A 24,626-nucleotide genomic window follows, 5' to 3' on the forward strand; every position below is an offset into this window, starting at 1 on the left:
CGTTTCTCCTCTTCTTTCTTTTTTGTGTTCCTTTTTTCTTCACGTGTTTTTTTCTTATGGTCATTATTTTATTGTTGTTGCTGCTATATTTTTTTTTTCTTTTCCTCTTTCTTTCCCTAATGAAGAAGGAGTAAAAGATGGGAAAGAAAAGTTTTAAATTATGTAAAACAGAAATAAACCGAAATTATATTCAAAATGAACATAAATTATATTTAGAATAAATCGAAAATTAAATGTTAAATGTAAACTCGTTTCAAAATAAATACAGAACAAAATAATTCACTCAGAAATGAACCAAAAATTAAATTCAGAATGTAAACTCGTTTCAAAACAAACACATACCAACTACACCTTTATTTAAATCCAGGATGAAACGAAATTATTTAATAATGGTAACACACAAACTCAATTCGAAAACAAGCACACAAACAAAAATTAAATTATGAACAAAAAATAATAAAAGAAGAAGAAAGAGGAGAAGGAGGAGGAGGTGGTGGCGGACGAAGGTAAAAAATAATAAAAAAGGAGGAAAAAAAGAAGAAAACCTAATATTAGGGGTAAAAAAGTGTATGAATAAATTTGAAACAAGCGCGGGAAAGAATAAGAAGAAAAAAAAGAAGTGCGTAGCTCTAAATTATTAAATAAATTTAGATGCTAAAATAATTTGAACATAGAGAATAATTTTAATAAGTATAAGCAAGATACACCAAAACACGTTACTAAATTGTACTTATATATAATTATAAGTTTGCAAAAATAATCTTACATGATTTTTATACATTAAAAATAAATGCTTCTTTTAAGATAAGAGATGCAGTTAAAGGATCGAAATTCAAATCTTCTTCACTTGATTAAAGAATTTTAGAACTTATCAGTTTTTAAAACAAAATTATTTTTAAAGAGGCTTTTTCAATGGTGAAAATATAATATAAATCTTGAAAGATTAGGTAAAAAATTGGATTTATTTAAAAAAAAAGAGACCGGTTTATAAATAGCATTTTGTAACAAAAGGAGAATAAAAAAATTAACATCTATTCCAAACTTACACACCACATATGTTAAATTCTCCCCTCTCCTTGCACGTTTTTTCAAAACTCCACCTCCACTTAAACTAACTATATATATTAACTACGTTTTCCATCATTATAACTAAATATAATTCATATCATCCCATAATTTTTTAATTTTTATAGAAATAATTTTTTATTTATATTTTAAAAAGTAAAAATAATGTTGTTTCTTTCTTGTTTCTAATTTTTAAGAGTATAAAAAAATAAAAAACATTTGTTTAAAAAGGTGAAGACATTAAAAAAATATTTTTATTATTACATGAATATTATTATTACAATATTTATTATAAAAGATTATTATGAATTTATTATTATGACTCTTATTACTATTTTGATTATTATTATCGTTATCTAAGCAAAATTATGATGCAACTTCTATTTTTTCTACTCTTTCCATAATTGTTTGAATTTGTTGTAAAATAAATAAATAAATAAAATAAAGAGGTATACTTATATAACAATATTCACTATAATTACTTTCTCAATATAAAGATGATTAATATATTTATTAATATTAAATATAAAGAGAGAGAATAATATAAGAGAGAGAAGATTGTAGTTGTTATTGATATATGTCATCTGAGGCTTAAACTTCTATTTATACACATATGAAACATTATTTTTCCACACTTCATTTATTGAAGAACAAAAATTTCCTTTATTGAGAAACTGAGTCGCCCATATATTAATGGGTATCCAACTCAGCTTTTTATCACAATACTCCCCCTTGGATGACCATTTAGAATTATGCCTCGTTAAAACCTTACTAAGAAAAACCCAATGGAAAAAAACCTTAGTGAAGGAAAAAGAGTACAAAATCCTTTAGTGATGACGACTGCCTCATTAAAAACTTTGTTAAGAAAAACCCAATGGAAAAAAAGCTGACCAAGAAAAAAAGAGTACAGTCTCTCCTTCTTGTCGACATCATTTAATATCTCGAAATTGGTGCATCACAATCTCACGCACCAATCTTTCAAAGGAAGATTTTGGGAGTGACTTTGTGAATAAATCTGCCAGATTGTCACTTGAGCCGATTTGTTGGACATCAATTGTCCCTTGATTTTGAAGATCATGAGTGAAGAAGAATTTGGGAGAAATATGTTTTGTTCTATCACCTTTTGATGTATCCGCCTTTAAGTTGAGCAATACATGCTGTATTATCTTCAAATATGACAGTTGGAGCTATCTTATGATCAATCAGTCCACATGATGACAAAATATATTGGATCAAACTCCTTAGCCAAAAACACTCTCAACTAGCTTCATGTATTGCTAGTATTTCGGCATGATTAGAGGATGTTGCAGAAATCGTTTGTTTCGTGGACCTCCATGATATAGCTGTTCCACCATATGTAAACAGGTGTCCTGTTTGAGATCTCTCTTTATGTGAATCAGACAAGTAGTCAGCATCTGCATAACCAACTAGTTGTGACTTGGATCTATAGGGATAAAACAATCTCATATCAACCGTTTCATGAAGATACCAAAAGATTTGCTTGATTCCGCTCCAATGCCTTCTGGTTGGAGAGGAACTATATCTTGCTAGTAAGTTCACAGTAAATGATATATCGGGTCGTGTATTATTAGCAAGATACATTAGCGCTCTAATTGCACTAAGATATGGTACTTTTAGACCAAGGATATCTTCATTTTCTTCTTTAGGACGAAATTGATCCTTCTCTACATCCAAAGATCTTACGATCATTGGGATACTCAACGGATATGACTTATCCATATAAAATCTTTTCAAGATCTTTTCTGTGTATGTTGTTTGATGAATAAAGATCCCATTTTTTGTATGCTCGATCTGTAGGCCGAGACAAAATTTAGTCTTTCCAAGATCTTTCATCTCAAACTCTTCTTTTAGATTTTTTATAATTGTTGGAATCTCTTCAGGAGTCCCAATGATATTTAAATCATCAACGTACACAGCAATTATAATGAACCCAGATGCAGATTTCTTTATGAAGACACATGGACAGATATCATCATTCTTGAATCCATTTTTTGCCAGATACTCAGTAAGGCGATTATACCACATGCGTCTAGATTGCTTTAGACCGTATAAAGATCTTTGCAATTTAACTGAGTATAACTCTTGCAAATATTCATTGGATGGTTTAGATATCTTTAGTCCTTTAGGGACTTTCATATAGATATCCCGATTTAATGAGTCGTATAAATAGGCTGTTACCACATCCATTAAATGCATATGCAGTTTATGATATGCAGATAAACTGACCAAATAACGCCATGTTATCGCATCCACTACAGGAGAATACGTTTCTTCATAATCTATATCGGGCCTTTGTGAAAAACCTTGTGCTACAAGTCGGGTTTTGTAGCGCACAACTTCATTTTTCTCATTTCGTTTTCTCACAAATACCCACTTATATCCAACAGGTTTTACATCTTCTGGTGTACGGACTATAGGTCCAAAGACTTCACGTTTTGCAAGTAAGTCTAATTCAGCCTTCATGGCTTCTTTTCATTTTAGCCAATCATTTCTTTGTCGACATTCTTCGACTGATCTTGGCTCAAGATCCTTACTTTCATACATGATATTTAATGCCACGTTATATGCAAATATTTCATTGACAATTGTCTTATTTCGGTCCCATTTCTCTCCTGTAAAGACATAATTTATCGAGATCTCATCATTTTCACAAGTTTCAGGTACCTGAACGTCTTCTGGCGTTAAAACTATATCAGAATTTTGGACAACTGCAGGTGTCTCTACTATGTCTTTTTCAACAGGAATAGTATTTACCTCTTTTCTCTTTCGAGGATTTTTGTCTTTGGAACCGACAGGCCTGCCACGCTTCTGGCGTGAATTTGCTTCAGTGGCTACTTGTCCTACTGGGACATCAATTCGAATTGAGGCATTTTTCGCTGGTATATAAGACTTGGTTATCCTCTTTGTATCGGAAAATGCATCAGGCAATTCATTTGCTATTCTTTGCAAATGTATAATCTTTTGAACTTCTAGTTCACATTGCCCTGATCGAGGATCTAAATGCATCAACGATGATGCATTCCAATTAAGTTCCTGTCCAGGAAGCTTATTCTCTCCCCATAATGTTAAAAATTTTGATTCATCAAAATGACAATCAACAAACCGGGCTTTAAATACATCTCCAATTTGTATCTCAAGATACCTCACTATAGATGGAGAATCATATCCAACATATATCCCCAATTTTCTTTGGGGTCCCATTTTGGTGCGATTAGATGGTGCAATGGGAACATATATCGCACACCCAAATATTCTTAAATGGAAAACATTTGGCTGCTGGCCAAAAGCTAATTGCGTAGGAGAGAACTGATGGTAACTTGTTGGCCTCAAATGAATAAGTGCTGCGGCATGTAAAATAGCATGCCCCCAAACCGAGGTTGGGAGATTTGTTCTCATAAGCAAGGGTTTAACAATTAATTGGAGGCGTTTAATAAGTGATTCTGCTAACCCATTTTGTGTGTGAACATAAGCTACTGGATGTTCAACACTTATTTCATTAGCCATACAATAAGCGTCAAATGCTTGGGAAGTAAATTCACCAGCATTATCAAGACGAATTGCTTTAATTGAATTTTTTGGAAATTGTGCTTTTAATCGAATAATTTGAGCCAATAATCTTGCAAATGCCAGGTTGCGAGAAGATAATAAGCACACATGTGACCATCTCGAAGATGCGTCTATTAGGACCATAAAATATCTAAAAGATCCACATGGTGGATGAATATGTCCACATATATCACCTTGAATCCTTTCTAGAAATTTAGGGGACTCAAATCCAATCTTTACTGGTGATGGCCTTAAAATTAACTTTCCTTGAGAACATGCAGCACAACAAAATTTACTAGAATTAAGAATCTTCTGGTTCTTTAGTGAATGTCCATGAGAGTTTTCAATAATTCTCCTCATCATGGTTGTTCCCGGATGACCCAATCGGTCGTGCCAAGTTATGAATTCATTTGGGCTAGTAAACTTCTGGTTTACAATGGCATGTGATTCAATTGCACTAATCTTGGTATAATATAACCCAGATGAAAGTGAGGGCAACTTTTCTAATATAACCTTTTTATTTGAATCATGAGTTGTGATACATAAGTACTCATGACTTTCCTCATTCATAGTCTCAATATGATATCCATTTCGGCGAATATCTTTAAAGCTCAACAAGTCTCTTCGAGACTTGGTAGACAACAATGCATTATTTATTATGAATTTTGTTCCTCCGAAAAACAAAATTATAGCTCTTTCAGAACCTTCAATCACATTGCTTGAGCCAATAATAGTATTAACACATTCTTCTTTTGGCACAAAATGGGTAAAATATATATCACTTTTGAGAATAGTGTGCGAACTTGCACTATCCGCAAGGCATGCATCTTCATTACATATCCTTGCCATTTTCTTCAAATATAAATAATAATAAAATGAGTAACAATACATGCATAGTCAAATCGAATTCTTGATTGAAATTATTTTTCTAAAAAATACTGCACATAATGTCATATACTAAAATTTTATTTTAAAACTTGACACATTTAATAATTTCAAAATTTATAAACATTAATATTTTATTATTTATATACATCACATTTGAAACTTAAATGCATAGAAAATAAAACTTAACAATAAGTTCTTTATTTATTTACATGGATACTTAACAATCTCACATATTAAACTATTCCATCATTGATCAAATGACCAATATTTCCTTCAGAATCCTCAAAGAAATTAGATACATCATAATGAGTGGTGGAATTTTCAGCATCATTTGAAACGAAATTCGACTCTTTTTCCTTGTCGTCCTTTTTCAAAGATGCCTGGTAAAGATCGACTAGGTGCCTTGGGGTACGACAGGTACGTGACCAATGGCCGTTTCCACCACAATGGAAACACTTATCCTCTGTTGATTTATTTTGCCCGATATTTCTTTCTTTATCTCACTTCTGGTGAGATCCTCTCTTTTGAATATAATTTCTTTTTCCTTCCATAATTTTTCTTGTTATTAAAACCTTGCCATTTACCTCTTCTGGGGTAATTTGCCGCATTTACTTCAGGAAAGGGGCAGCGCCAGCTGGGCGCGCTTCATGATTCTTTAAAAGCAACTCATTGTTACGTTCAGCAACAAGAAAGTAATAAATTAACTTAGAATATTTTTTAAATCTTTTTTCTCGATACTGCTGCTGCAAGAGCACATTCGAGGCATGGAAGGTTGAGAAAGTTTTCTCTAACATATCATTATCAGATATCTTTTCCCCACATAATTTCATTCGTGAGGTAATTCGAAACATTGCAGAATCATATTCATTTATAGATTTAAAATCTTGTAGACGCAAGTGCGTCCATTCATATCAGGCCTGAGGAAGTATCACCGTTTTCTGATGATTATACCTTTCTTCAAGGTCTTTCCAAAGATCTACATGATCTTTTAATGTGAGATATTCACTTTTCAATCCTTCGTCAAGATGACGACGAAGAAAAATCATGGCTTTGGCTTTATCCTTCTGGGATGCATTATTTTTAGCCTTAATGATATTTCCAAGATCCATTGAATCAAGATGGATTTCAGTATCTAGTATTCATGATAAATAATTGTTTCCAAATATATCAAGAGCATTGAATTCAAGATGAGAGAGTTTCAACATAATAAAAATTTGTTACTTGAATTTTCCTAAAAATTTGATCAGAGTCTCGTGCTGATAACGTGTTGTAAAATAAATAAATAAATAAAATAAAGAGGTATACTTATATAACAATATTCACCATAATTACTTTCTTAATATAAAGATGATTAATATATTTACTAATATTAAATATGAAGAGAGAGAATATTGTAGTTGTTATTGATGTATGTCATGTGAAGCTTAAACCTCTATTTATACACATATGGAACATTGTTTTTTCACACTTCATTTATTGAAGAACAAAAATTTTCATTTATTGAAAAACTGAACCGTCCATATATTAATGGACATCCAACTCAACTTCTTATCACAATAGAACTGTATTTAGTATAATTCTATATAAAAGAGGAGTAATGTTATTGAATAACACTCACAATATACTATCCTTTATTAAAATATTTATAATTTTAGAAACGTAACATCAAAATTATTAATAGTGTTATTAGAATCAACTGTCATTATAATCACCTCTTTCATGATTACTAACAATACTTTAGAAAAGGTTAAATATAAATTTACATGTAATAAGTCTAAAATAAATAAATTACTTTTAGATTATTAAAGTTCTCTAAGGCCTAATAGTCACTCGACCCACTAAACCAAATATTAATACTTTTTTCTAAAAGAAAAAAAATTAAACTAGTAATTATATCATCCATCCAACTAGAACGCAATGTACCAATTTACAATTAGGATAAATGTTGAGTCATATGTAATATTATAGACAATTTATATACGGAATTAATTTAAGCCACACACTAAAAATATTTCTATTTAGTTCTTAAAAGATTAGATTATTCTTTTGCCACAAAGACATTTTCTTATTTTCAAATCTATTGTCTGATTCGAAAAGATTTGGTGTATATTATGAAGTACGCATATTTCGTTGAATTGTTGTGTCTGTGTGTTAGATATGTTTTAGATACAACATTTATTAATATTTACCTGACACGTGTGTTTGCTATTTTTATCTGTGTCTTAATGAAAAATAAAAATTTTTTTTTCAGACACACTTAAATACCATCACGTGTCAATGTATCCAGTCTTATTCTTAATATATATTTTTAAAATAAATTTAGATATAGTATATATTATTGTTTACTAAAACAAAAAAAATATTTTAAATACTTGATATAACTAAAACAAGACATTAAAAAAATTAAAAATTGAAAAAGTATTAGGAACCAATATTAATTGTGTACAATGTGTACAATGAATTAAAAAAAGATAAAATTAAAATAAAAAATTAAATCATTAATTAATTATTTAATTTCAAAATTTAAAATTTGAAAATTAATATTAGTATTTAAATCCATTCACATTATGTACGGTTATTTCTAATCTTACCATAACTTCCAATACACGTTCAAAACTCACCGTCATCTTCTTCGGTTCTCACCTCGCGTCACTAATTTCTTACCGGCCATACCGAGGCCGCCACATCCTCCCACCGAGACCGTCCTCACTTCCGCCGGTCAGCCCAATGTGCCTCTCCCTACGACGCTCAGCCTAACGCTGCTGCTATTTTCGTACCTCTCTTTCGAACCAGCTTCGCTTTCTCCCATTCCTTTAAGCCTCTTCTCACTGATGATACCACCATGCTCTTCTTCTTTTTCGGATCCAAGCATGGTTAGCTTCTTTCATGATTTGAGCCCTATGCTTCACAACAGTGCCGCTTTTGTCATGACTAGTCCTTCAAAATTATGTTTCACCACAATAATAGTTTCTTTTGTTTATTCATCTTCTTCTTCTTCTATTTTAATGGTCAATTTAGGATGGTCATTTTAGTAGGTCTGCGGATGATTATTTTATTTTTATGTAGATGATTATTTTGATTGGATTGAGTTTAGTTATATATAATTAAACTATATATGTTAGATGTTCAATTCAATAGGTATGCGGATGATTATTTTTATCCTCAAGTGGATGGTTATTTTTATTAAGGATGAGTGACGTGTGGCAAGCCAAGTAGCGATGGTAAAATGAGATGATTATTGATGAAGGTGGGGTGGCCGCCGGTTGAAAAAGAAGAGAGTATTGGAGGATTTCACATGGTTATTTTTTTGAAATAACTAACTGTATTTTTAAAAAATTTGAAATTTGAAATTGGAGAATTTGAAATTTGAATTTTGATGTGAAATAACTGAATAAGAGTTTTTAAATTTATTATTTTGTGGGTAATTTTTATTTTTAACTCATATTGGGCCAAATAAGCAACACATTGTACATATTGTATAAATATCTCATTGGTTCCTTAACAGGACTCTTAAAAATTTTAATTTATATTTTAATATCAATAAAATATCAAAATATTATTACGATTTATCTAAAAAATACTTTATATTTTATATGTATGCGTGTCTCCGTGTCATGTAACATTTTAAAATTCACGTGTCGGCGTGTCCCGTGTCTGTGTAAGTGTCCGTGCATCATAGTGTATATATACTTTTTTTTAAGAAATATGTATCTTTTGTTATTTGTATGACTTAAATCCATGGTTTTTATTCAAATTAAAATATTTGTTAGAGTTAATAGTTAAAATCGTCCCTAAAAGATACTTCGATCTTTATTTTCGTTCCCAAAAGATAAAATTAATCAAATTCGTTCCTAGAAGATAACCAATCTGATTGCGTTAATCCTTCCGTCATCTCCTGCACTGAGGTGTTAACTGGCAACGTGACACTCGTTTAGTGTACCCTCTTGTTGCTGATAAGATAAGTCTATTAGATCAATTTAAATTAGTCCGTAAGTCCATAAACCCTAATCTCAAATTCAATGATTGGTTGACTTGATACTCTGGTTCCCTTCCTCTCACTTCCATCTCAAATTCAATGATTGGTTGGCTTGATACTCTGGTTTCCCTTCCTCTCACTTCCATCTTCCATCTTCCTCTCATTTCTATCGTAATCTTGGAGCAGTTAATTCAAACTATAGCTATATTAATTCTAACTTTAACAAAAAAATCACTTGAAACAGATGGAAAAATCTGAACCAGTCTTCCACAAGGTACTTGATGAGCATTCTCGGTTATTTCTCAATCTCTCTTCTAACCATAACCAAAAAGTCCTTGTTAAGGACCCCTTATTCTGACCTAAAAGCATGACGTACATAGATTTTGTGAGTCCCTAAGTACTTGATTGGAATTGCTTCTTTTGTCCAACAAAGGGAAGTTATTTAAGGGAGGGATTTAATGCATAGTGACCCTAGAGAGTTCATGTATGAAATCAGAACCATAGTCATGTGGCAAAGATTCATCCATTCCATAATTCAACCAACCGTCTTCAGCAAATGGAGCCGGTATTCTAATCAGAATCAATAGTATTATGGAATTCATAAATTTTACTTTGGGCGACGGCTATGATGCAGACGACGTCAATGCGTAGACGATGGCGGTGTTGAAGGCGCAAACAGTGACGCGGACGACAGCATGAACAACCTGGAAACATGGAATCTGCTACAGAGGTGAGGTTCGATTCCTTTGGATTTGGGATTAAGGTTCATGAATTTAGGGACTGATTTGAGTTGATCTAATAAATTTATCTTATCAGCAATAAAAAGGTACACTTAGTGAATGCCACGTTGTTAGCGAGCGTTAGCCACCTCAGTTGGTCATCTGAAATCGAAGTATTTTTCAGAGATAAGTTTGTCTATTAACTCTATTTGTTATCTTGATTATCTTCATATTTATTATTATTATTCAATATAAAAAAGTAATGTCTATTAATAGAAGTTTTTAAATTTTTTTATATTTTTAATAAAAAAAATATTTGTAATTTTGACATATGTTAAAATAAAAATGAGCTAAATCTATAAAAAATATTATAAAAATGTATAAAATTTAATTTTTAATATAATTATTATGTATTTATTAAAATAAAAAATTTAACACTTTTTATTAATAATAATCGTAACTTGTATTATTAGAATAAACTAGTGGGTACAGGATAATACATTATATAAAAAATTTTATTAAAAAATTAAATAATATATATAATAATTATTATTATAAATATTTTACAAAATTATAATTAAAATTAAATTTTTAAAATTTTTAATATTAAAATATTAAAAATAATTAGTATTTGTCTTAATTAATTTGAGTTTGTTAAGTGATCATCTCACTTGTCTGCTTAAACAACTATTAGGAGTTAGAATCTCGCATTGTCCATTGGCTAGCGATAAACCCTTAATAAATGGAATATCAATAAGTGGTTAGACTTGACAGGAGTTTTCGAATACGCGGGTACTTGACCCGTCCATACTCGGATGGAGAGGGTAATAACTTGACCCGAGTCGGGGGCAGATTTGCTCAGGACAGTGCATAGTCGAGTTTAGGGTGTACCCGTCCCGGATATATACATATAAACACTTTTTAGGAATTAGGATTTGCCTCACATCACAGATTCAGTGATTCATAGCTTCAGTCTATACTTTGTAGCCATCCAAGATAAACTCAGTCATTCTCACCCAAAATCTTCTTCTTCTCGGCTTTTTCACAAAAAACCGCATAACTTCTGTCATCGTTGTTGCTGAGTCCATCGCCGCCTACCCCTTCACAACTCACATCTTCCTTCACAACCAGAAACGGACTCACATGCACAAAATTTAAAAAAAAAAAGTTAATACTTATATACATATATACCACTTATTATATTATATTTGTCTCAAAATAAAATATAAATAGTTATTTTATATTTTATGCTAAAAAATATTTTGTTAAACTCAACACATAATAATAATTATATTGTTAAATTTGATTTAGTATGAAAAATAAATAAATAAATTCAAAAAATAGTGATAATTAATTTTATTATATTAGTTAATTAATTAATAATTAAATTAAAACTTAGCTTTCTAATTAAATACAACTTAAATTATTAGTAATTTTTTAAAAATTGTTTAAGATAAAAAATATATTATCTATATATTAATATACTGTAATTATTTTGGTTAAAAAATTTATTTATTTTATAAAAATGATAATAAGTAGATTTGACAATTAAATATGAGATAATAAAAAATAAAATAATTATTTAAAAATATATATAAAAAAATAATATTTAGTCATGTTAAAAATAAAAAGTCTTTATAAATATATTTTTTGTTATTTTAAATATTATACTATATGTATGAAATTATATTTTTATTATTTTAAATATTATAATAATAATAATTATGTGTATATTTCTAGTTCTTATCAATATGTATTAGATAGTTCTAATTTTAAATTTTGAATATATCTAAACCAATTTGGATTGGTCAAGTGATCAACTTAGTCGTCCGTTTAAGTAAGTATTGAGGGTTCGAATTCCGTATCGTATGTATAGCAACTCGTTGCCGGCCAATTGTAGATTCTTAAATGGAATTCAAATTCATGATGAATTAGTCCTTAACTTGTTGAGTATCGTGGGAAGCAAAAAAAATATTTATACCTAAATTTTATTATATTTTTGTCCCTATTACTAAATTTTTCTAGGTGCGTTACTATTCATAGCTCATGTCATCATTGCTGCTCATCCTGTTACCGTCACTGTTAAGCCCGTCGTCACATTTCTCCTGTCGAGTCCCTTTTCTCTAGGTAAATTACCCCCTCTCTCTCTCTCTCATTGTGAGTCTGTTAAGTTCTTCTCTTCTTATTCCACAAACTCATCACTTAGTCGTCGTCGCTATGATCCCGGATGTTGCCGTTACAGTTTCATCTGAGTCTGCCACTGAATAAAATAGATTTTTTTTCAAGTTAAAAATAGACATGCATGAGATCATTTTTGCATTTAATTTCTGAATTTTCTCATTTAAATTTGATTTATGTGGTTGAGTATTTTAGTATGGGATCATCGTGGTTTTGTTGCGACACTAATGTGATAAAAGTTTCCGTAATTTCATAACTAATATACGAGATAGACCAGATTATTAAAGTAATAAGAAAAATAACATTTAGATTTGTGCGTAAAATTTATAAGAGGTGATTATCTCAGGAAAATATATATTTATAACCCAAGTAAAAGATTGTTAAGAAATTATTATTTTTTAATATATTTATGAACAATACATATATTAATTATAATCGCAAATTAAGTAATTTCACATTAAATGACTTATATAACGGTGGTCTCATTTATTGTCATAAATGTTGAATTAAATAAGTCATTATTACTTTTGATTTGGATAAATGAGATTAAAATTATAAATACTAATTTATTTGAGTTTTAGGGTTTAATGAGTGTCACACTCAAATATAAATAATGACTTTAGGATTTTGGTCTCTAACACATCAAACTCGCTTTTGTAACTCTTTTTCTACAATAAAATTGTGATTCAGCCCTATCAGAAATACAGAAGGTTTTGGTTGACGAAGATCAAAGAACCACAAGAGCCAAGCTCTCTGATCTCAATCATACTCTCGAATTAATGGCAATAATTTAATTTTCAATGGCGATAATACAAAGTGTTTAAATCGACCAAATGAATTCAATAGTTATCTTTTACACATCTTATTTAAATTTAAATTTTAAAATTTAATTTGTATTTTTTCCTAATATAAATTATTTTTGACAAAAAATAGAGAAAAAAAATTTATTAGACCAGAAAAATATCCTATTAAAAAATTATTATAAGAAGATTTATAATCAGAGAAGAAAAGAATAAAAGTATTAATAATAATTAAGAAAAAGAAAGAAGGTTGTATTAAAGAATGTTAGAAAAGAAATAATAAAGTTCATATTAATAATAATAATACTGAAGAATGATGTTGCTGCTTCATGCTTCTAACTTTTGTCTTTGGCCATCTTTTTTTCTTTTCTTTGCTTTTTTTTAAATTATCAAGTCATAAAAAAATAAAGAACAATTCAAAAAAACGAAAATAGTAAGATCAATAGTAACTATACAAATTAAAATACATAGGAGAAAAATAAACTATTATATGATAGAATTAATATGAGTATATTTCATCATTAAATAAACAAAGTTAACATACAACAAAATTATATATAAAGAGAAAAAAGAGTTAAAATATCCAAAGTGATAAAAAGATTGTTTTATAAAAGACTATAAAATAATGAACTTCTAACTAAATTAAATTGTATTTATTATTATTAGAAAAGGTAAGAGAGAGCAGCAGAAAAAAGGTTTGTGTCTATTCAAGTTGTGTAGAATGATACAATATAAAAGGAAATTTATAGATGCTAAGAGAATCAAAATAATAAAGACGTAATCTCCTATAATAAATATTCAGATATGTTAAATAATACTAATTGATCTAATTGATTCTAATTATACTCTAACAATTATATTCAATTAATTGATATACACAATATTAAATTGTGTGATACTTAAATATCTAATCAAATCAATTAATTGATATAATTAATTCACTGTAATAAATTATATTTAATGAGTTTAAAAAAATAAATCAGGAAACATTATAAGAAGCATGCCACGTCAACTTTATCATTAAGTGCAAAAATTCGATTTTTATATAATAGAATAGATAGATAGATATCTCATTATTCGTTATTTTAACTTATCTATTATATATATTTTTTATATTTATCACTCAATATATTAAAATACAATTTATATCTAGATAGGAATTACATAGATATTTAATTAAAAGAGCATTTAATTTTTTAAAATATAATAACAGTTTTAATTTCTTTGATTTTTCTTTTTATATTTTTTTGTGTTTTTTAAATAAAAGACAAACCTATAGAAAAAAAAAGAAGATTGGTAATATTTATTGAAGAGGGAAAAAACAAATATAATTAAAATTCGTACATTTAAAATATGTTTGAATTTTGAAAAATGAGATGAGACATGAGAACACAGAGACACTTGACTTCAATGAATCTATTTACACCATTCAACTCAGTGTTCTTTAACTTTCTGTTTTCTTCTCTTTTATTTTATTTGAATTTATCAGTGCCAAACATGCATCATATAGAGTGTTTTTTAACTCCATCCATTCTAATTCATATATTATCTTTGTTAAACAAAATATAAGAGAAAAAAAGACGGTAAATAAATTAAAGTTATTATTATTTAAAGAGAAAAAGATAAATTAGTATTTTTGTATTTTAAATTAATTAAGATCCGAATGAAAAATAACGTTAATTTAAAAAAGTTAAATTAAAATTAACTCAAACATTGATATTTAAATTATAAAAAAAATTAATTTTCATATTTTATAAAATATTATACTCGCGGTAATTGTAAATATGACGCTACTTAAAATTAAATGAAGTAAAACAGATAAAACAAATAAAAAAATTAAAAATTAACTTAATCTTGTATAAAATTTACCTGTAAAATTTTGTACTGAAAAATAAATTTAATTTTAGTATATTAATAATATAAAATATTTTATATAATTATTCAATTCAATTCAATTAGATTTATCTATTTAGATCATTATTAAAAAATAAATTTAACATACCGACATACAATTACTTTAAATTAAGCAACAATTATCAATACTATATAAAGAGCACACTATTCCACTAATAGTGTTATATAAAGAATAATTTTATAATTTTCTATACTAATATTGAAAAGTCTATATAATACTATATAATAATATTATCATTATCAATACTATATGATATAAAAAAAATCACCATGTTAATATAATATTATCAATATTATATAAATTATCTTTGTATTTATTTTTCTATGCGTATATAATATTTAATTAACACATCAAGACATATATAATATTAGTAGTAAAATTAATTAAGTAATATATATTATAATAATTTACAAATATTTAAATATCTAATCAAATCAATTAGCTGATATAATTAAGTCATGGTAATAAATTGTATTGAATGAGTTAAAATAATTAAATCGGGAAACACCCTCCAGAGCATGCCACGTCAGCTCCATCGTTAAGTGCAGAAATCTAATTTTTATATAATAGAATAGATAGATATGAACTAAACCTATATTAATAGAAGCAAAACCTTGAATGAATTATAGTAGATTTCTTTTTGGTATTTTATCCATATGTTAATGTCAAATGTTGAACGTAAATACGTAATCAATGGAGTACAAGATTAGATGATAGATAATTTTAAAAGATGTGAAAAGAAATAAATTTAAATCTTTTAAGTTTATTTATCTTGTATCGAGTACATATTAAAATTATAAATTATAAATTTTTAATTTATTTATTAAATAAAAAATTTAAAATTTTTAATTAATAATAAATTTATCATGTGCTTTAAATTATGTACTCTTAGAACAAGATCAACTTAAATTTTTTTTGTTGACATAAAATATGCTACAATTTTATATGGCTGTTCTTGGTATTTTTTGGTCTGATAGGATAAGGACTAGTTTATTACAAATCTAAATTTCACAAGGATTTGATGTTGACTAATAAATTACTGCATAAGATACGATTCAAATCTTAACATAATAAATTCAATAAGAATAAGTATTATCTTTTTATATTATCTTTCTTTTGTTTTTTGTTTTTTTTAGCTGGAACCATTATATTATTTTTTTGGGATAGATTAAACAATTTTTAATAGTAGACATTACCTCAAAAATTTATTTACATTACATATTTATATACAACGAAGATTAGTTTCAAATAATACTTGTTCCTAATAAAATTTCGAATCCTAGCGAGGTCTTTTGAGTGTTGAGAGACAACTTTATGAGCTATTAGTACAGGCCTTCTAGCCGGGACAAAGGCATAGAGGAAAAATAACTTTAACCAATATTTATTATGATATAGGAACCTGCGCCAGTGTGTAGTGTGCAGTGTGCCTCTTTCTCACTCTCTGTTATCACTTCTTTGATTTTCTCCTGCAGACCGCATCTTTTTCTAATTTCAGAAACTCCTTCCTCTTCTCATAATTCATAATGACCAGCACTGCCTCCGTCTCTCACCTCCACAACTGTATCCTTCTTTTCTTTCTTTCTTATCAACTAGGTTTTCATTCCTTTTATATCAATTTTTATTCTCCTAGTTGTATATAATCAAATCATAAACCCTAAAAATTTGAGACCATGAAATTTGTTTCTGTTTACATGCATAACAATCAAACTATTTTATAAAATATTTTATTGTTTAATTTCTTTTTTAATTTTTGATTCAACTCAAATTGAAGCTAAATATTTTATAAAAACCAAAAATTATTTAAGCCGTTTTTTAATTATCTTTTAGGATAGAATGACAAAGGATCTACGGATAGATTAGTCTTTTTTGAAAGAAAAGAATACCAATAAACATAATAATAATAGATGTGAATATACTATCGTTAAATTAGTCTCTATTATTAAGACAACATTTTAATTTAAATTAATTTGTTCATATCTGTTATCTGAAAAAAAAAATTTAGTACTTTTTTTGTACGTACTCATCCGTCTGAAATGTAAATTTGGGAGTTCATTTGTCTGTATGTTTTAAACTGCTCAAGTTTCAATAAAGGTTGTTATACTTAACCATGTTATATATAGCTTTGTGTGAGACAACAGGAACAGGAGCAGCAGAACCTAACCACCAGCAACATGATGGGGAAAATGTGGTATGTTTCACAATTTTACGAATTCACATTTCCCCAACAAGGTTTGATTTTGCTGTACATTGTTTTTTTCATGATATTTCTGCAGGTCTTAATGAAAGATGAAATCCCATCTGATTTCACATCAGTGAGCTCCTCTGAAGATGTCAATGCTGGTTTCACAGGTGAGGCTGATCAAGACCTCATGTTTATGATATACACTTTCTCTCATTACATATCACAAAATTGTTCCTGATCCACATAAAATCTGACTATAATAGTGAGCTTGTGGTTATGCAGAAACGGACTTCTGAAAACATTGAACACATTTGAAAAATAAGATTTTACTCTCTTGATGTCTAATCAAGTATTTACTATCATCTTTTAACATCTGACATAAGCATAAGGAATGGATTTCAGTTACACGAATTGACCAAGTGAATGGAGATGTAAGGCATAATGAATTATGGATCATATATTGTACCAATATACATATGGTAGTTATACAAAAAACTAAAAACTTGAGATGATTGAAATAAGCAGAATAGCAGATTATGGGGTGTTCTCATTCTCAACTGTTGAGCTTTGAATAACACAATAAATTGTTTTTCTTTCTATGTTATGATCCTCCTTGATATGGTCTTTAGTTCTTTACTAACAAGGGACTATTATGGGTGTCAATGGCACTGGACATTTTCAATGAGCAGATACAAACGTATTAGAAACTCAACCTTGTAGTTCATCAGTCTCAACATCTGCTGGTCTGCAAAACAAAACAGCCAATGGTTCAGTAATGGCAGAAAGTAACCCAAATCATTCTGGTTTAGCGAATCCAAATAGCTCTGACTTTGCAACTAGGAATAGCTATTTGACTAGAACATTATTGCAGGCTGCAGCGGATGTTGAAAGGTTAAATAAGGTAAATCAATTGTAAGATTATGAGGTTTTGGTTATTTCATGAGATCACTTGGTATAATTGCTTCTTGTTTCAATATTTACTCTGAGGGATGGTAGAGTTGTTGTAATATGCACAGATTTATTCAACTTTTATTGTAATACTTGTGTAACATCATGTGTGAATGTGTTTTGCTGCAGACTTTGCGTTCTAATTCTAGAGCAGGCAGTCTTCCAAGGACCTGCAATAATGGAAAATATTCATTAGGCACCAACCAAAGATGCCATACCTTCTCCCCTTCCAACAATAGGACAAATGGCAGCCCTGCTTTCTCCTCTGCCAACTACAGGGCAAATAGTATACCATCTGTATCTAGTGTGAATGATAGGCTTGCCTTACCCCCTGCAAAGAACAGGACACATGAGATAGTATCTACTGTAAATGATAGATCTTTATTGTTAGACAAATCGAGGAGTGAAGAATATGAAATGCCAACGCCACTAACTCGAGGTCCTCGGGGTAGTTACACTGGTTTTCTCCTACAATCTTCAACTACTAAGAATGACTTTGCAATCACAATATGCAGAGATAAATATAACCTTCCAGATTTCCAAACTGAATATGAAACTGCTAAATTTTATGTCATTAAATCTTTCAATGAAGATGACATTCATAAGAGCATTAAATATGATGTTTGGACTAGCACCTCATATGGAAATAAGAAGTTGAACGATGCATTCCGTAGTGCAGAAGCTAAATCGATCCAGACAGGGACAAAGTGTCCAATCTTCCTGTTCTTCTCGGTGAGTTTCGATCATTTTATGTTCTTATTTCTTTAGATTAAATTATCTTATTAGAAGATGAGCATATTTTCCTTTTGGTTTAATGTCCAATAACTGCAGATGTCCATATTCTTGGATTGTCTGTTAAAAATTCTTGTTACCTAAGACCATCTTTCTTTAATCTAACATATATTGTTGAATTTGGAGTTCATATCCTTACATCTTTTTTCATGAATATTCTTAGATTGGATATGTATTTATGTGTTGTCGAATTAGGTGAATGCTAGCCGGCAGTTTGTTGGAGTAGCTGAGATGCTTGGACCAGTGGACTTCAACAAAGACATGAAGTTTTGGAAACTCTACAAATACAATGGATTCTTCCCAATTAGGTGGCATATAATAAAGGATGTTCCCAACACTCAATTTTGTCACATTCGTATCATCGTTGAAAACGAGAACAGGGATGTAACTTACACTAGGGACACACAAGAGGTAATTCTTAGTTCTCAGTGTTTAGGAGACAGATTGCTGCTTGTGTTTGATTAGGAAGAAAGTGTCTGTTGCAGCATAACCATGTGAAAAGACTATTCAGATCCTTTGTTAAACTGCAACTTCCTTAAACATGTGCTTATATGGTTTGCAGATTGGACTAAAGCAGGGCCTGGAGATGCTGAATATCTTCAAAAGCTATTCTGCCAAGACATCTCTACTAGATGATTTTGACTTCTATGAGAACCGAGAGAAATTACTTCGTTCAGATAAAAAATCCAAGGGTGAGTTTGATGGTTTATTCTAGCTTCTTATGAAAAGCATAAACCAATTTTTCACTTTGCTAAACTAATAAAAAGTTCAGGTAGTTTTGTTATTAGCTTTTAAAAGTGAAAAAGAGTGCCTTTTAGAGTTATTTCAAAGTTAAAAAACCACCCATGTTATTTTACATTCTAACTTTTATATACAATCTTATCAGGTATTGGAGGATCAGAACAATATCGAAGCAAGCCTAAGTTTACAATCCCAGGACCGGAAGGTTATGGATATGACAGTTACCAAGTAAGTTCCATGTTTGTTGAATGGAATGATTCTCATTCACATTTGCAATTGGAGCATTAGTATGTGAATTGCAGTATTTAAAGTTAATCACAGGTGTGATTTTGTAATGCCATGTTGCTACATTAGTTATTAGTTCCTGATTTGCATGCTATAGCAACTTCTTTTGGGTAAATTTACTTGGGCTTTTGTAATAAGTTGTCTGTTAATTTTCAGCAGAATACTGCCAAAGCAGGAGAGAAGAAAATAGGAATGCAATCAAGTGGTACTAAAGAAGATAACATAGTCTCTCTTACAAAGCAACTTTCTCTAAATTCCTCTGGCAAATAGCTAGATTACTAGGATAACAAAAGCTAGTTTCTTATTTATATCTTCATTTTTGGTGTAATATAAACTTGTTCAATGTTCATGAGTATCTCTGATTTTGACTAATTAAATTGTGTTATACCTATGAATTATGATTATGTTAACATTATTATGTGCATGATTGGCCTTAGCACTTTGTGAAGCTTTTGTGGATAATAATAATAATAATTTTGCTCCTAATTGGACAACCACATGAGAAAAAAAAACTATATTCCACTTTATCTCACCTTACCATGAATTATATTAAGTTTATTTATATTTGGAGATCTCTTAATTATTTTATGTAAATTTTTTTATATTCTTTCTTTTTTCAATTACTTATCTATCTTTTATTTAATTTACTCTTTTGACAAGATGTCTTTTTGTCACATATTCAAATTATCATAAAGGAGATTATGCAATTTTTGCACCATTTTAACTTTTCCTCTTATTTCCTTGTTTTTTATTTTGTCTATTTATGTATATTCATTCATTCAATCATTTGTCTATATATGTTTATTTTGACTATGTTAATTTTTTGTGTTTACTTTTTATTATTGTTAACGTATAATATTAGCTAATGTAACGAAAATATGAAAAAAAATATATTATTTTCTTGTCTCATAAAATTTGAAATACTTTTGCATTTTGACTAATCTGCCTTATAATTTATATCATTTTTAATATTTCTATTATTTTAAATAATACAACTAAAATATTTGAATTCTTTTAATACATGGTATGATATTTTCACTTCTAAACTAAAATTTATGGGGCAAAAAATTATGAATCTAAATTTTCTAAGGTAAAAAAATTAATAAAATAATAAATAATTAATTACTATTAATTTTATAATTTTTATGAAATTTATGTTTTATTATTTTAATTTAAAGATAATTATTTTTTTATTTGACTACTTTACCAATTTTTTATTTTAAAAAATTTTGATAAAAAATATATGAGTATTGGTATGTAAAAGTAACAATTATATTATGTTATATATTAAAATATAAATATATATTAAAAATAAATTAAACATTATCAAACTAATTTTAATGATTAATTTTATGGTGAAAACTCAAGTACAATCGATTTGACTAAATTTTTATCTAATAATTCTCAAATATCAACTTTAGATGAAGTCGACTGCTCCTGAGTTTTCACTTAATTTTAGTGTCCATATAGCATTTTAGTGGTGAAGCAAGGGGTAGTGTCTGCAGCAATGAATTAGAGACTTAAAGAGTTATGAATTGGAGAGAGTGGGAGAAAAGTAGAAAGGCAAAGCGGCGATTGTAGTTTGATTTCTCAAATCCCAATGACAAAGAATTGCAAGCATACGCTTGAATTTGAGACTGATAATAATAAGCCCTCTAAGATATCAAAACCCCATAACCATAACATGACCCAAAAGAACTCAGCGGCTGGGATCCAACGCTATTTGGTTGCCATCGAGTACATCGGCACTCACTTCTCCGGTTCACAGAAGCAACTCTCTTGCCGAACCGTCGTCGGTGCTCTCGAAGAGGCTTTCACCAAATTCATTGGCCAAGCAGTTACCGTATCCTGTTCAAGCCGAACTGTGAGTATCACTTCACTCTCTCACTCACTCACTCTGTAAATCATATTATATTCAATTCGAGCATTGCGATTTCGTTTCAAGTGCAGGACGCAGGAGTCCATGCCTTGTCAAATGTTTGTCATGTTGATATCCAACGCACCAGTAAACGGAGGCCGGGTGAAGTGGTATCCATTCCTTTTCTATGCTATTTATCGATTCACTCTTCACTCTTTGTAATCTTACTCCTCCTTGTTTCAAATTACAGTTACCGCCTCATGAACCTTCCGTCGTTCGAAGAGCTGTCAACCATTTCTTGCAGGTTTCACTTTCTGCTAGCTTTCCTTCGATCTGGATTCTTGATCATTGTGCTCACAATTTGCGTTATTCTTTTTTTCTAACTTATTTACTTCAGAAGAATGATAGCGACTTAACGGTTATTGATGTCCGTTGCGTTCCACTCGATTTTCATGCCAGATTTTCAGCACAAGAGCGCACGTGAGTGTTCTGTGACAAAGATCTATGAAATTGTACTTGATTGTGTATAATAGTGAGTAGTGACTGTTAAGTAGAGCATCATATAATAGTGATCTTGGATTTTATAAAACTGAATAGGCATTGCCATAGAATTGTGTTTATCATAATTTGTGGGAATTGAGATTTATTTGGAACTTCCATTCAGATACTTTTATCGCTTGCTGTCCGGGCCAGAGCCTGTATCAGCCTTTGAGAAAGATCGAGCATGGCATGTGCCTGAAGAGCTTAACCTTTCAGCTATGCGAGTTAGTTAGCTCTTGCTTCTCTATATTTGCTACATTGTGCACTCAAAATTCCTGTAAAAGACACAAGACTTTATTCATACAATTCATGCAGGAAGCCTGCAAAGTTCTTGTCGGACGCCATGATTTTAGTTCCTTCAGGGCTGCCGGTTGTCAGGTTGCTTCTTCTCTCCAGAATTGATAGTTAAAAACAATGAATAGGTTTAGTTTCGCCTGAGGGAGTTTGCCCGATGGTGGTGAGATTCAGTCAATAGAGTTTTGGTTTAGTCAAATGCCAATTCTATGATCATATAATCTCAAGTCTATATGAACTATCCATAAATAAAATTGCCCTACTACAGGCCACATCACCAATCAGAACTTTAGATGAACTCAGCATCTGCGAGGTAATTCCAAGTCTGTATTTTCCAAATACAATGGATAGAGAACAACATAATCAGGATCTGAATGGCTGCCACAGCAACTCTGAAACTGTTATTCCTCCTCCTAGCTCTAGTGCAAGCATTGATAAAGGAACCACATCAACTGAAGATATAGGATTTGGCAAAAGGAGGCAGCATCGTTGCTTGGTGGTAACAGCGCGTGCACGCTCTTTTCTTTACCATCAGGTTTGATATCTTCCCTTTTGAGTTCCTTTTCCACAATCACAATCTTTTTGGTCTGAACCCAATTGTTAAATGAATTTCAGGTTAGACTACTCGTTGGTGTTCTCAAAGTTGTTGGAACTGGAAACTTAACAATTCCAGACGGTACAAATATCCTTCATTTCTATTCACGTGTGTTTGATAATAAGATAATGTACTATCTGATCCTTTTTTATAGCCTGAATTGACTAGCATGTTTCAAATGACGCACTATTTCAGTTGAAAGAATCTTGAATGCCAAGACTATTACAGCCGCAAGTCCAATGGCCCCAGCATGTGGTCTATACCTAGGTGAAGTGAAATATGATCTGCCTAATTAAGTCATGCCATGGACACAGATGTCCGTCTAACCATTGCTGCTTCTCTCTGTTTAAATGTGCCATTTAGGAATTAGGAGATTTTGATTTGTTGGTGGATTAGGATTTTCATTTTACTATACTTGGACTTACTTTCTGATATCGTTACTTTCACCAACAACGTTTATCTTTTATTTATGGTCTTTGTTGATAAAGAAAAGAGGAATACTAGAGGGCTATGAAAATTTATTGTTTTGGTCATCAATGTTTTAAGGTATATGTTAAAGTATGTTGTTGGATTACTAAACTAAAGAAATTTGGTTGATAGCTAAAAGTGATGGTCAAAACCAATAAATTTTTGATAATCCTCTTGTATTTCTCTAAAAGAAATGTAGCATAGCCGTTATGTAATGGTTCCACCAATAGAAATATCGACGGTAATGGGGGCCGTGTCAAGCAAGCACAAATTCTTTCATACAAGAGATTACTCAGTTTTGTTATTATTATTTTTTTTCACTTTTCCGGTGTAACTCATGCCTAGTCACAGACATTTTAGAGTTTCGTTTTTAATTAAAGGGTACTATTATGCTATTTTAATTATTAAGGCAACATGCTTTTTTACCCTAACACCCTCCCCTCCACATACTCCATATGCTATTTTTATTATTGTGTATTTAGTCCACTCTGTTTATGAAAATATTTAGATAATTATTTAGTAGTTGTAATTTGTATGCAATAAATTGTGATAAAATTTCATGTCTAAAACCTTTTAATTATACTCTTCAACAAAATTTATTAGAGTTTAATTTTAATGACCTGACAGTGTAAATCATAAACCATTTTACCCTGTCGAATTCCTTTAGACGATTATTTACACATTGATTATTAAAAATAGCTATTTTTGTTGATTTGGTGATACATAATTAAATGCATGTGTAAAATTTTTATACTATCAATGTATTAAAATTAAATTTAATTTATTAATATAAAAATATTTATATTTTACCTATA

At 29.7% G+C, this 24,626-nt stretch overlaps 2 protein-coding genes across 3 annotated transcripts; both read left to right on the forward strand.

Annotated features, from left to right (window-relative positions):
- The first annotated feature begins 16,365 nt into the window (after positions 1–16,365).
- Positions 16,366–20,480, forward strand: LOC112795750 (uncharacterized). 2 transcript variants are annotated; one of them, XM_025837890.2, is made up of 9 exons: positions 16,366–16,668; positions 17,229–17,296; positions 17,382–17,457; positions 17,980–18,191; positions 18,368–18,970; positions 19,226–19,441; positions 19,593–19,722; positions 19,917–19,999; positions 20,216–20,480. In XM_025837890.2, the coding sequence occupies exons 1-9, from the start codon at positions 16,632–16,634 to the stop codon at positions 20,324–20,326; spliced, it is 1,536 nt and encodes a 511-aa protein (XP_025693675.1). In that variant the 5' UTR covers positions 16,366–16,631; the 3' UTR covers positions 20,327–20,480. The 2 variants fall into 2 exon arrangements, with proteins under 2 accessions (XP_025693675.1, XP_025693674.1); XM_025837889.2 differs by having other exon boundaries at positions 16,380–16,668; positions 20,213–20,480.
- Positions 20,481–21,543: 1,063 nt separating this feature from the next.
- On the forward strand, positions 21,544–24,244 carry LOC112795751 (uncharacterized). The gene is made up of 9 exons (XM_025837891.3): positions 21,544–21,920; positions 22,007–22,084; positions 22,165–22,218; positions 22,312–22,394; positions 22,579–22,678; positions 22,770–22,832; positions 23,017–23,283; positions 23,364–23,424; positions 23,539–24,244. Exons 1-9 carry the CDS (start codon positions 21,657–21,659, stop codon positions 23,637–23,639), a joined length of 1,071 nt encoding a protein of 356 aa, XP_025693676.1. The 5' UTR covers positions 21,544–21,656; the 3' UTR covers positions 23,640–24,244.
- Positions 24,245–24,626: the final 382 nt, after the last annotated feature.

This window comes from Arachis hypogaea, chromosome 4 (genome assembly GCF_003086295.3).
Source record: "Arachis hypogaea cultivar Tifrunner chromosome 4, arahy.Tifrunner.gnm2.J5K5, whole genome shotgun sequence".
NCBI lineage: Eukaryota > Viridiplantae > Streptophyta > Magnoliopsida > Fabales > Fabaceae > Arachis > Arachis hypogaea.